The sequence below is a fragment of the Ilyonectria robusta genome (assembly GCF_021365365.1).
Source record: "Ilyonectria robusta strain PMI_751 chromosome Unknown BGZ61scaffold_3, whole genome shotgun sequence".
NCBI lineage: Eukaryota > Fungi > Ascomycota > Sordariomycetes > Hypocreales > Nectriaceae > Ilyonectria > Ilyonectria robusta.
This window is the reverse complement of record NW_025764437.1, coordinates 816,420-829,459: the sequence shown is the minus strand read 5'-3', so window position 1 is coordinate 829,459 and position 13,040 is coordinate 816,420. Positions and strand designations below refer to the sequence as shown.

Below are 13,040 nucleotides of genomic sequence, written 5' to 3'. Positions count from 1 at the left end.
TTGGATAATTCCTTCGCCATGGGCTTCGCTGGAGTACCCCTCGTCAATGTATTAAACAAAGATGCTCACGATGACGATTGTTCCAAGCCTTTGCGGATTTTAATACGGATTTTAACGGACTTAGGCCAATCTCTAAGGTTGACATGAATTATTCCACAAGAATCTCTTGGTTATAAAGAGGTCGAGTGTCGGCATGCTCACAATGCTTGACACTGAGACAAGATCACCGGAAATCACAATTTCTTTCGCTTCCGCAGTCTAAACACCAACCCTCACCTCCCATACCATCAATATGCCTGCACAAATGCGCAAGCTTGGCCATAACGGCCCCAACGTCCCCGCCCTAGGCCTTGGCCTGATGGGTCTCGGCTATCCGGTCTACGGAGCCCCTCCGACAGATGAGGATCGATTCGCACTGCTTGACCGTGCTCATGAGATTGGAGCAAGGTTCTGGGACACAGCCAAGTGAGTATTTCGAAGAAAGATGTCCATAAATGGTCGTAGACAGCATGAGTTTCTGACGATTTCTACAGCATGTATGGCGACTCCGAGGAGATAGTGGGCAAATGGTTCAAGCGCACAGGAAAGCGCAGTGACATTTTCCTGGCGACCAAGTTCGGTTATGTGATAGGCAGCCCGACCTATGAGACTGACAGCTCCCCCGAGTATTGCAAGAAATGTTGCGAGGACAGTCTCAAGACTCTTGGCGTCGATTTCATTGATCTCTGTAAGTACTCTATTCTCATAACTCTTGCTCATTCCAAGGACTACAAAACTGTACATGCTTGTGTCAGGGCAACATACCTTGAAATGTCCAACCTACCCTCTGGTTCGAGAGGCTAATGCATCCCAACTTCAAGATTACGTCCATACCGTCAATGCCAAAACGCCAATTGAATCAACTATGCGAGCGATGGCAGAGCTGAAAGCGTAAGCGTTTCACCCTACAAGCATTGTGTACTGGAAAACCGCACATTCATTTACTAACAGGAACCTCTTAGAGCGGGCAAGATCAAGCACATCGGCCTGTCCAATATCAAGTCTTCTGAACTTCGCCGTGCTGTCAAGATTGCCCCCGTTGCTGCAGTCCAGATCGAGTACTCGGCCTTTGCGCGCGATATCGAGAGCCCAAGTGGAACCGATCTCCTGGCCACTTGTCGAGAGCTGGGCGTCTCCATCATCGGTTACGCGCCCCTGGGACGCGGCCTGCTCACATCTACCTTCACCAGCACGGATGCCGCGAGCGCCGGCACGGACATGCGCTCCAGCTTCTTCCCACGCTTTCAGGGAGAGAACCGTGACAAGAACATCCAACTCGTCCAGCAACTGACAGCCCTGGCGGAGAAGAAGAACTGTAGCACGTCGCAGCTGGCGATCGCGTGGCTTCTGAAGCAGGGCGACGACGTCATTCCGATTCCGGGCACTAAGAAAGTGAAGTATCTGGAGGAAAACTGGGGTTCGCTTGATGTCGATTTGACTGACACGGAGGAGGCTGAGATTAGACGCTTTGTTGAAAGTGCCGAGGTTGCTGGGGGTGTCGTTCCAGAAGGAATGGAAGCCCACCAGTACGGTACTACGGCTGAGGAGGTCTAGTTGAATGGGGTGGTGGTAATACTGGATGCGTCACTATGAGATTTATTTGCGTTCGCGACTCCAAGACCAAGTGTGTAGGATTTTACAGAGATAGTATTTGATCAATTATGTTCTACCGCCACCGAACGAATTCATCCCCCAACCATCACCCTGCATTCCTTTCCTTCCGATGTCAGCTCCGCGACGCAGCCAGTTGTAGGGGTTGCCCGCGCGGTTACCCAAGTCCCATTAGTCAAGTATATCTGCCCTGCAATTTGTTGCCGTTCTTCCGGTCCCGAAACCATCTTCCTATACGATTGTCACCTGTCAATCAGGCTGGGGCCACACTACATGCATCTCTGAGACAATCAGAATTTCCGCTCCTAGCGCATTTAAGCCTTCGCATGATAAGAAAAACTAAATTGAAGAGTTCTAAGAGCAAATCTCACATTTCCTGTGACCGTTGATCTTTCCCGGATCGTATGGGCTTACACATAACTTATCTGCGGCTCGTAAGCCTGTACCAATTGGGAAGCTCGATAACTCCATGACTCACCCGGGGAACAGCAATTGACTGAGGTGGGACCCAATCAACTGCAGACCAGCGCTCTCCGATATTTTTGACCGTTGATGAAATATATAAAACTCCCAGACTCCGCGGTTATGGGAGATGTTGAAAACAGCAAATAGCCTCCTCAGCTAGAAACAATTATTCCAACCCTTCATCTACTCATTATCCCCAACACACAATGTCTAAAGCTACATTCACTATCTCTCGCGCCTCACTGAGTGATGTGCCACGAATAGGGGAGATCTCCACCCGCGCTTTCGACAACGATTCTCATTCTCAGATGAAGATTATGGGTCAAAAGCCCGGCTCTTTTGCGGAGGGAATGGCCATAGGCGCCCGCGCCTGGATTGAGTCCCCGCGAGGTGTCCTTCTCAAGGCAACGGATGACCGCGATGGCACAATTGCGGGCTCCATGGCGTGGGGTTTCAGGGGCATCGAACTCGATGCTTCACCGGGCGAGGATGGAAAAGCTACGGAGCAAGTGGAGGAGACTGTTGTGGATGATGATGGCAAGGGCGAAGGGGTGACTGAGACAGAGGAGCCTATCATCTCGGGTGCCGAGAGGATCAATGAGCTTGAGGCCATGACAAGCAAACACTTGCATGACTTCATGCACCGGATCATGCCGGATGGTTCGAAGTGCATTTTCATGGGGGGCATCACTGTAGATCCAAAATATCAGGGTCAGGGCGTTGGTTCCCAGCTCATACGATGGGGAACCGAACAGGCAGACAGGCTGGGTGCTTTCTCTTGGGTGCACGCCTCTGAGGCCGGTTGGCCGGTGTTTGCGAAGCATGGATTCAAGGAAGTTGAGCGCCTGACGTTTGATATGGATACATGGGCCGTCGGACCGCCACCCAAAGATGGCGTATTTGGAGATCGGGAGAGCTGGGGCCCATATACATTTAGGTACATGGTGCGCCAGCCTATAGTCGCTTAGATGCTGTCTACTTTCCTTGATATTAGGGCTTGAGTACGCTCATTTGGACCAGGGCAGCCTTCTAGTCTTGGAGAATCATAACATGAAACCCGCCAGTCTGAGACAATGGCTAAGCCTTGGGTAATGAAGATGAAGAAAAGAACGGCATAAGAATTTCGATTGTGACACCTTCAATCCACTCAATTTATTGTGACAAACTGTGGCCCAGATTTACTCATTACCCCTCCAAGTACACACACCAACGACTATAAATTGCAAAAAGTAGTTTACACAAACAAGAAAAGGAACGCTCGAATGCCGTCTCTCACCTCCAACGAGACACCCTCTCGTTTTCATACTGATCCTCCGAATACCCATCCCACTCATTCTCCAAAGTGTAGGCAGAAGTTCCACCCCCCGTCCCCTGGTCTGGGAACCGCCAGCCTCGGAAGCGGAGTTCCTCGTAATCAATGGATCCCTCAATACGACCGTCGCCCAGGAATGTGAGCCGGCCACTGTTACTATCGCCATAGATGATGGGACCCTGATCTTCACGACCACGCCACGTAAATGGCACGGAATCACGCGATGAAGCTCGCGGCCGCCTGTCGAAGTACATGACGCCACTGAGGACTCCCAAGTCAAAGCGGCCCCAAAGACTGTCACCAGCAAGGCGGAGTTCCAAATGGAAGTCCGAGCGGTAGTGGGACCATTGGGAGGTAACGTAAGAGCTAGTAATGTCGTAGCTGCCATTGATGAGGCCGAGGGATCCCAGGATCGCTACGATCCCACGCGCCACACAATCCCGTCAGGATCACCTAGTATATTAACCCGAGGAACTGGCTGTCATTAGGACACCAGATCCTCAGCTATCAATAATACTTAGTTACCTAGCTTACTATACTAGCTATATATTACTAGATGTGATACTATTATTCTATTATATTGCTTTGTTTGTAGTAACTATATTATGACTTATATAATAATATTTTAATTTCTATTAGAATCTGAACTCCACGATCTATACCTATTCTAGACTGTTAGCCTAGATTAAGTATAGCTATTACAATTAGCAGCTATATTAATACTCTTAGTACCAGTTATATAAATTATTATAAATATACTATACTTCTCAACTTTCTATTTAATAGTATGTATCTCTTTATATATAAAGTATATTTTTCTTAGGTATAAGCCTGCTATTATAAAGCTCTCAGTAGATATAACTTTTAGAAGGTTAGCACCCTTAGTAGTATATTTGCAAATCTTAGCAATAATACTATTAATACCTTTATAACTGCTACTCATAGCCTTGTAGTAACTACTAGGTATAGTAAGAGGCACATTAGCATATTATAGATGGGGAATAGAAATGGAGCTACAGCAGATCTACTTCTATATAATTATAGTATTATTACTACAAGAGCCAAGATTGCAGGCAGTCTTAATACCAGGGTTAAGAAGATAGGTTAAGTGCTTAGCTATAAATAAGAGAATCTCAGCATCTGAAAGGTTACTTTTAATAGAGGTTGAAATTCTTATTGAGTCTATTTGGAGGTAAAGCTGGAGTTACTATATATTAGAAATGGCTTCTAATCTCCTGTATATGTCTTATATTAGGAGGTACCGGGCGTGGTTATGTTGTAATAACCGCTATAGCAAAGGGAATGCGCTCCGCTTGCTTGCAGGACTATTATAATCCATATCTTCCGTCTGATAGCTCATATGGCAGTTAAAAAGGCCCGGCATTAGAGTCACATCCCCAAGGTCTTCTACCGTCGAGGCTCTGTAAGAATCCTTTAACAAGTCCCGTATTCCAACCTTTGTGATGCAGTTACTATACACTACAACAGCACCATCTTGGATAATATCTGCTTGACTAGAGGGAAGCACGCAAGCGGCTCGAATAGCGACTAACATGGCGCCGAGATGGAGATGAGAGCATTCGAGATGGTGGAGAAAATGCTCACAAGAGATAAACCCAACCCCAGGCCTCCGAGATCCCAGCTAGATACAAGATGCATTGGGATGATTCGTTGAGGCCTTCGTATGTCTCTACGGCAGACGTCGTGGAAGCTGAGCGTCGGCTGGATCCCGGCCCGCCGCGAATGCCGTATCTGTGTGGACTACTCGGGAATAAAACTCCGAGACAGGACAGGGCCATTCACGCGGCGGATACGCAATTCGGTGGTGCAGGAGAATCATGGACTTATTGTCAATTAGCGCATGAAGGCTGCTCTCTGGAGCACTCAAGCTTTCTCCTCCAACATCCGTGGCATGAGGGCTTGTCTGTGTCTGGCATGGCATCCGAGACGAGTGGTGAAGAAGTCATTTCGCAGCATCTAGAGGTTTTCGGGCTTCGGGGAAAAGCGGTATATTAATTAGTGCGAGTAGTTCCCCACGAAGAAGACCCCCAAAATCCACAAGCAACTTCTCAAGCAAGATATTCGGATGACACAGCCTGATCTTGACAACATGTGGACCCGGCTTTAAGTCAACCAGTTCATGCTCCAGCCTCCAGACCTGATCGCTCGCCGCCTTCATCCATCTGATTCAGGCCCTCGATAAATCTGGCATCCAGTTCCAGTGTCGTCAAAGAACCCCGCCCGCCCCATGTAAGGATCGCAGCAAGACGATCCACGAATGGTTCCTCTGAGCTAAGAATAGTGGTTTCGTCCATATCCTCAGCCTCCGCTCGCGACTCCAGCCACTCTAGATATCTTCTCGTGTGCGCCAGTTATTCATCAGTCCCTTTTTTCTTTGAGTAGGGCATCTGCACAGTAAATGTATCGCCACGACCATTTGTGACCGCTGTCTCCTCCTGGTAGTACTGTCCAGACTTCAACGTCTGCCGCGCGGGGTCAATGGCAAAACATTCAGCCGTTATCCGTACATGGCGGACGAGATTGCCCAGATCGGTATGCCTCATCAGGGCTTCTGTGGACGAGAGGCCGGAAGAAGTCAAAGTTGTTGTGTGGCGGTCGAAGCACTTCTGAGCCACTGATAGGCCCATGTGCTTGCTCCAAGGCGGAGGCTTTTCAAGTCGGCCAGTGCTAAAGACATGAGAATGCGCTCCAGGACCTCCTGAGGCACATTGCTCAGAACGGCACTTTGGCCCATCCTACAGATGCGCTAATGCGTCTGGGAGGGATAGCTATGGCCCTAGGATAGTATAGATGTGGATCAGTGTAGACCTGGGACCAAGCGTAGGTTTGGAAGCTTCCTTTCAGGGCAAGTCGCTCGGCTTCCATAACCAAATATGAATGTAGCCAGGTTCTACCCTGCATCGCAATTTAAGCTTCATTTTTAGGCAAAAGTGGAGGTAGCCGATCTTTTCCGCGAAAATGGCTATGCCACTGCTATCTAGCAGGCTTCAACGGGGCGTAGGGTCATAGGGATGGACTTGATTCGGTTTCGGTTTCGGTTTCGGCTTGATTTCCACTTTCACTGAAAGTACTCCGTACCAAGGCAAGTTTGTGAGGGTATGGAGACTAGACAGATATTTAAATGTAACGTCCTACCCCAGTCATGGCTTAGCTTCCCACGAATGACTCCTACTTCCCACCCTTTTAACATGCTACTCTTTGGCTCCAGGGGACGATCGCTCTCGAGATGCGGTTTCGCATGGTATGTAAGTGCCGTGTTCACTTCCCGAAGTTATATCCCTGTGAGGAGATTAATAGACCTTCACAATACAAAGCTAAGTCATCCCCCCTTATATATTACGTAGTATATATATGTATAACGTACATGATAAGCTTGCGTGACAAACAAGCTTGCGTGACAAAAATACTAACCTTCAAAATTAAAACTTCAATAAAAATACAACAACACCTTAAATCAATTAAAACTAATTGCTATACTCTTCTCCAGAGGTCTCAATAACAGCCTGACAGGTCCTTGCATTATGACCGGCCTTTCCATAAGTTCCACAGCGCCTTTCCCTCGGCATCACCGACCTCGCTCGACCACCACTTCTCGACGATTCAGCTGCTACCTGTGCATCGACATCTCTCTAATCTATCTCACCCCTTCCCTCATCTACAGTCATCTTCCCTCTATTCTGTAGGCAGGTCCTTTTTGCTCTGCGCCGCTTGCTAAGAGTCTCATTTGCCTGTCGAAGGATCTGGTTCTCAGACTTCAATAATGCCATTTGATGCATTATTGCCTTTGTTCCCTTAGAAAATGACTCAAGCGCCTCAAGAATAGATGCTGGAGAGCTGCTCTGATGCCTTCTTACTCGTCTTTTAAGGTATTCAGACTGCGAACTGGCCTCAAGCACTGTCTTTGGGGTCTTCGAGACCCAAGGGTCGGGGAGGCCGACCTCCTCTGCAGCTGGTGTTGGAGTCCGTAGCTGCACATCAAGCTTCGATATGACATTTTCTGGGTTCAAGGGAACAAGTCCGGCCCCTCGAAAACCTCCCTCAATATTACTCCTTGTCATAGCGGCTGCGTGGGCAGCATAGAAGGCTGGGAAGAACTCGGTCTTCGTAACGTGGGTTATAGAGCATCTGATCAATTGCTCAATTTCTCGACCATAGGCTGTTTTAAGCGGCCCAAAGCATCCAACATCAAGAGGCTGGAGCAGATGAGATGAATGAGGCGGCATACAAAGCATAATGATGTCGTTCTCTTTACAATATTTCTCAAAGTCGACGGAGTGGTGACTTTTATGCCCATCGAGGATCAGAAGACGATAGCGACCGGTCGATCGATCCTTTGTGTGCCGGTCAAAGTGCTTGAGCCACTCAAAACCTGTCTCATTGTCGGTCCAGCCATTTTGAGTCGTCGCAATAGCCCAATCGCCCGGGAGGTTGCTTTCCTAATACCAGCTAGCGAGGTGATATTGGCCCGCAACTACGATGAACAGCTGGATCGCCCAGCCTTCCGCATTGATCGCCTGAATGACTGTAACCCATTCCCAGTTTCCAGGCTAGACTGATTTCGGGTTTCCACGCCTATCTATGCCTGTGACGACCATTCCGCTTGCAATAATACCCATCATAAAGCCAGTCTCATCAAAGTTGTAGATATCAGCTAGGTCGATACCATATTTCGCAATTGTGTTCTCCACGAGCTGGAACCAATTGCAAATAATAGTTGGATCTTCGCATTTAGCCCTCTAATAGTCATATTTACGAAAAAAACGCGTCTTGAGCTCTGGTTGTCGCCTGATAAAGTTAGAAGCCCAGCGCTTGCCGACGGGTGACGCGTCGCGGTCGGCGAGCAGTCGGTTGGCCATTTCTTCAACACCACGCAGTCGCGGGGGAAACCCTCGCGAATCCAGGTCGAGGATGAACTGAATAATAATCTGCTCTTCTAGATCAGATAGCTTGCGTGATTTGGGGATCCAATCGCGTCGGGATTGAATCCCCTTCTGCCGGCGCCATAGCATCATACGGCTAACTTTGTAGATCTCTGCAGCGCGTTAGAGCTTTAATTTTGGGTCATTTTGAAGGGCCTGAAGCACAAGAAGAATTCTACCCTCAATATGAGGGTCAGACATATTTTGTGGTTGAGAATTAATTGATTAAATGGAGATAATGTAGGTGGAGGGATTTTTGTCACGCAAGCTTGTTTGTCACGCAAGCTTATCATGTACGTTATATATTTACATATATTTACATATATCCATATTACCAGTCTCTTGAAGACACGAACACTTTTGTTCATGCAAATACACGCTGTTGTATTTCTCCAACAACGATGAAGATTCCATTCCACGGGGCCATATTTGCGTGGCTTATGGTGCAAGGTCCTGCTGCTTTCGTCAAATGCCGTTCAAGTGATACAGAAATCATCGTTGATCTTGGATATTCAGTTCATAAAGGCGTTTTTAATGTGGGTTTACCTCTACTTCTCTACATAGCATGCTTTTGGCTGTTTCGCATGATTCAATCTTTCTTCATTGGATGGAATTCCCTTGGCTGTGGAATCGTCAAGTAACACGTGCTACTAGGCCTCGAATGAATACTACAGTTTCAAGAACATTCGGTATGGCGAGCCACCTGTTGGAGCCCTGCGATGGAACCCACCAATCGCACCCCGAACAATCAACAGAACCCTTGATGATGGTGGAGTGCAACGAATCTGTCCCCAAGCCTACCCCCGCTGGCTGCTGCAGCCCCGAGCGGAAGCGGCAGGGATACCAGTAGAAACGATGGTGGATTTCCTCATGAACGACCAGCGCGTGAGTGAGGATTGCTTATTCCTCGACGTCCACGTTCCTTCGGCTATACTTGCACAAAAGGGCGAAAAGGGCTCCGGTGGTGAGTAAAATCTCAATCTCGTCTGGCATGCTTCTGCAACTGACTGCAAAATGAATCAGCTGCTGTAATGGTTTGGATTCATGGAGGTGGCTACGATATTGGTGAGTCAAAGTACATATTGCATGGAGGCAATAGAATGGCTGACAGGCGCACAGGATTCAAGGACCAAGCGCCGTTTGACTCTCCTGCAGGTTTACTAGCCCGTTCTCAGTTCGATGATCAAGAGGGAATCATCTTTATCTCTATAAACTATAGACTGGGTATGTTTGGTTTTCTTTATAACGACGGGGCCGACATGATTGGCAATGCTGCCTTCTGGGATCAGAGGCTCGCGCTTGAATGGGTCCAAAAGTACGCCCATCTCTTCGGCGGAGACAGACATCGCATCACCATCATTGGAGAATCTGCAGGCGGTGGTAGCGTGTTGCATCAAGTTACTGCCTTTGGCGGGAGAGGAAAAGCACCCTTCGCCGCGGCGATTTCTCAGAGCCCCGCGATTCCCATTACCGCAAATACATCGGAAATTTGGCAGACCACTATCGCGGAGGCTTCGCGGATAACTGCTGGAAAAATTACGACAGTGCAACAACTCCGTCAGTTGAACTCGTCAGCGTTGATGCAGATCAACCAGGCGGCAGTTTTCGGCAGTGGTTATGGTCTCTTCACGTATGGTCCATTAGTCGATCGGTTGTTTGTGCCAGCTCTTCCCGGGGTTCTTCTCTTAAACGGCCAATTTTATCACGACGTGAAGGTAAGTACAAGGGGATGCTAGTATTTTCTGACGAGTATATATAAACAAAACAAAACTAACACGACAAGATTATGACGGGATACAACAAGAATGAATCCGGGATGTTCATCCCTACTATACGCACAAACGAGGACCTGTCGTCTTTCCTTCAGGTTAGCTATCCCATGTCAGATTCGGCACGAGATTTCGTCCTGTCGGAACTATACCCCAACATCCTAGATGGAACCTATGGCTACACCACGCAAGCCGAGCGCACAAGGATTCTGATTGACGACATGGTCTTCACATGCAACACGCGGTTTCTCGCGGCTGCATTCCAGAATGAAACCTATGGTTACAGATTCGAATACCCACCGGGGTTACATGGCCAGGACCTTGCATGGACTTTCTTTAAGGGCGATGACCCGGCAGTGTTGCCGGAACTCGCCATCGCGATGCAGCGCTACTTGACGAACTTTGCCATGACAGGGACTCCAAATGGTGAAGTGGCAGAAGACTTACCAAGCTTCCCTCTGTACGGCGAACAGGCAAATTTGGCTATTTTTGGAATCGATGGGGTTAGTATTGCCCAAGACGCCACTAATCATGCGAAATGTGATTTTTGGCAGAAGGGGGTCTTCTGAGATTTGTCCTCAGAGCTAGATTTATGTGCGTTCGTGAAATTTCTATTAAATTTACATTCCAATTTTTTTATATTTATCTGAGGTCTATATATTTCATTCTTATCATAAATTAATTCTTTATATTTTTACCCTCTCTTATATCCATCTTTATTCACATCCGCACCTTGCTTGCTAGCCGTGGGTATAGTCAGCAAACATGTCTTTCAGGCAGTCGGTATCCATGCTAGCCCTCAGTTTGTCGCCATCAATATGCATCTCATTTACTCGTACTAGGTATTGTCATTAGATACTTTATCTTGTCTAGCAACTCTAATTTCACTCTACCTCAATTAATTGATTAAGTCATTTCTGTTACTTGACACAACTCTAACCAACCGGACCTCGCTAACTTCACTACACCATGCCGGAATATCGTCCCGTTATGGCTAATATTCAGGTATCCTCTTACTAATTAGAGATGTGCTAGACTTGGAGGTCATCTATATAGACTAGTCGAACAGCTAGTGTATGAGAGAACCTTGCCCCCCTCGTTCACTGTTACTTTTTACTTATGGTAAATTGTCATCTGAATATCCCAATCTTGTGTGGCGTCAGATTGCCCCCGGCCTTTGGCAGCGCAATGTGATAGAATCTAGCAGTTCTACGCTCGATGGTGGTGCTATACGAGGGAAGTGGCCGTATGTTCTTTGACATCACGGGACATGGGTCTTTGAATGTTCATGTGCCCCTAAGGTCCATAGAGAATTGAACGCAGGCTACTATTGATTTGGAAGAAGTCATCACCAAACTTTGGGATAATTGATTCTAATGTATAGTATACTCCGCTACATTAAGTTCTACATTGCCATATGAGTTGATTCCAGCAACTATTGTACCTACCCATTGCATTGTACGGAAACCATGGGTCCCGTCTCTGGCGCCGCCGACACTGCATCTGGAAGGTGGAAGTAAGTGTTACTTACCTTAAGAAAGAGTCAAAGTGGTGGATGTGGGAAAGGCATATCGAAGGAGAATCCAATGTGTAGTGCAATTGCGCCAACCTCTTTCCTGTTACGCCAATTCCTTTCTTGTTGGGTTGGCTCCTGCTGTGTAAAAGGAAATTCCCGCCCCGGAACATCCCCTCCTGCCCGCATACATCGCCTGCTATTGCCGCTCATGATGAAGACAATGAAGGTAAGAGCCATTGACGAGATGATTCTGTTTATCATGTCAACACGGGTACTCCCCAAATGCTTCCCTCTCTTCTTCTTCTTCTTCTTATATACGACGCCGTCGCCCACGATACGCAAACGCCCACGAAACGCAAACGCCGAAACGCATACGTCGAACACATATGCATACCTCCAACGTCAGCCCAGCCATGGTTGACTTCCTCTGGCCCGGATGGGGCCCTCTTTGCACGATTCTTACGGCCATTGGCCTCCCCTTTGTCATCATCAGCACCGTACTTATGTGCGTGCACCTCTTCTTGCCCTTCATGCTCCCATCTACTCCCTCATCCGCTGCCGCCGAACGAAGCGTAAACGAGCAGCGCATGTTACGGGAGGTTTTCCGTGCGGCCGTGCCGTTGTTACGGACACTCGTTGCGACCGAGCAAAGTGAGTTCTGGGCGGCCCGGATCAGGCAAGACGAGTTGCTCATTGCACATCGAGTAACTCGCCGCGCCATCCATGACTTGACGGCTGCTCTGCAGCCAGATGGCTGGGAAAATGATCGAGAAATTGTGTCGTTGGCACTCGATCTTGCCAACCTCCGGATCAACCGATGATCGTCCTGCGCAGAACCCCGGCAACCACGCCCCTTTCGACATCGTCTCCAAAGTCCCGGAGCGCGACAGGGTTCTAGGCAAGCTTCCAGCGAATTTCGGCATTTCGTTGATGTAGCCGCTGGCTAGGTCGCTCCATGCTTCCCCACCAACCCTCCGAGGGGAGGTGGCGGTCCTTCGGGGCCGCCCCAACGACCAGCCCGCACCTCAACATGGTGTTGGGGTCTAGTAACCCTGCTCAGGCGGGTGAAGCTAAGACGGGCTGACTATTCGTCTAAGTTTCAATTCTGATCCTAGGTTTTCCTTTTGGTGCTGACAAAGTCTCCGCAGTTAACTGCGGTGCGCCTTGGCACTAATCCATGTCGACATAATGTTGACATAGTGTCGACGTAACCAGTCTCGCCGCGGAATGCTCAGAAGGACACATCACTTGCAAAACGTCGAGGTCTTGGGGATGAAGAGTTTAGTTCCAAAGTAGAAGAGATCCGTTTTAATTCAAATACGTTACTTCGCGAGATCACGGGTTCAGTCTGAATAGTAGATGGTCATTGAGATAAACACGTCTTTGCG

General features: G+C 48.2%; 6 protein-coding genes across 6 annotated transcripts; 4 read left to right on the top strand and 2 right to left on the bottom strand.

The window, feature by feature from the left end:
• The first annotated feature begins 109 nt into the window (after positions 1–109).
• On the top strand, positions 110–1,633 carry BGZ61DRAFT_411892 (putative aldo-keto reductase). The gene is made up of 4 exons (XM_046243282.1): positions 110–465; positions 534–727; positions 861–930; positions 1,002–1,633. The coding sequence occupies exons 1-4, from the start codon at positions 293–295 to the stop codon at positions 1,591–1,593; spliced, it is 1,029 nt and encodes a 342-aa protein (XP_046109309.1). The 5' UTR covers positions 110–292; the 3' UTR covers positions 1,594–1,633.
• A 606-nt stretch (positions 1,634–2,239) lies between these two features.
• Positions 2,240–3,256, top strand: BGZ61DRAFT_442679 (acyl-CoA N-acyltransferase). Its single transcript, XM_046244774.1, has one exon. It carries the CDS (start codon positions 2,322–2,324, stop codon positions 3,081–3,083), a length of 762 nt encoding a protein of 253 aa, XP_046109308.1. The 5' UTR covers positions 2,240–2,321; the 3' UTR covers positions 3,084–3,256.
• Positions 3,257–3,300: 44 nt separating this feature from the next.
• On the bottom strand, positions 3,301–3,681 carry BGZ61DRAFT_473245 (uncharacterized protein; the record flags this gene model as incomplete). The annotated part of the gene is made up of 2 exons (XM_046248439.1): positions 3,301–3,328; positions 3,392–3,681. 2 exons carry the CDS (start codon positions 3,679–3,681, stop codon positions 3,301–3,303), a joined length of 318 nt encoding a protein of 105 aa, XP_046109307.1.
• A 1,097-nt stretch (positions 3,682–4,778) lies between these two features.
• BGZ61DRAFT_278666 (uncharacterized protein) lies at positions 4,779–4,973 on the bottom strand (the record flags this gene model as incomplete). Its single annotated transcript, XM_046238428.1, has 1 exon — positions 4,779–4,973. A coding segment is annotated over one exon (195 nt), but the record flags the coding sequence as incomplete, so codon positions are not given.
• A 3,834-nt stretch (positions 4,974–8,807) lies between these two features.
• On the top strand, positions 8,808–10,705 carry BGZ61DRAFT_343669 (Alpha/Beta hydrolase protein; the record flags this gene model as incomplete). Its single annotated transcript, XM_046239619.1, has 5 exons — positions 8,808–8,903; positions 9,022–9,331; positions 9,391–9,432; positions 9,487–10,082; positions 10,151–10,705. The coding sequence occupies 5 exons, from the start codon at positions 8,808–8,810 to the stop codon at positions 10,703–10,705; spliced, it is 1,599 nt and encodes a 532-aa protein (XP_046109305.1).
• A 900-nt stretch (positions 10,706–11,605) lies between these two features.
• Positions 11,606–12,473, top strand: BGZ61DRAFT_473243 (uncharacterized protein; the record flags this gene model as incomplete). The annotated part of the gene is made up of 3 exons (XM_046248438.1): positions 11,606–11,652; positions 11,802–11,878; positions 12,064–12,473. The coding sequence occupies 3 exons, from the start codon at positions 11,606–11,608 to the stop codon at positions 12,471–12,473; spliced, it is 534 nt and encodes a 177-aa protein (XP_046109304.1).
• Positions 12,474–13,040: the final 567 nt, after the last annotated feature.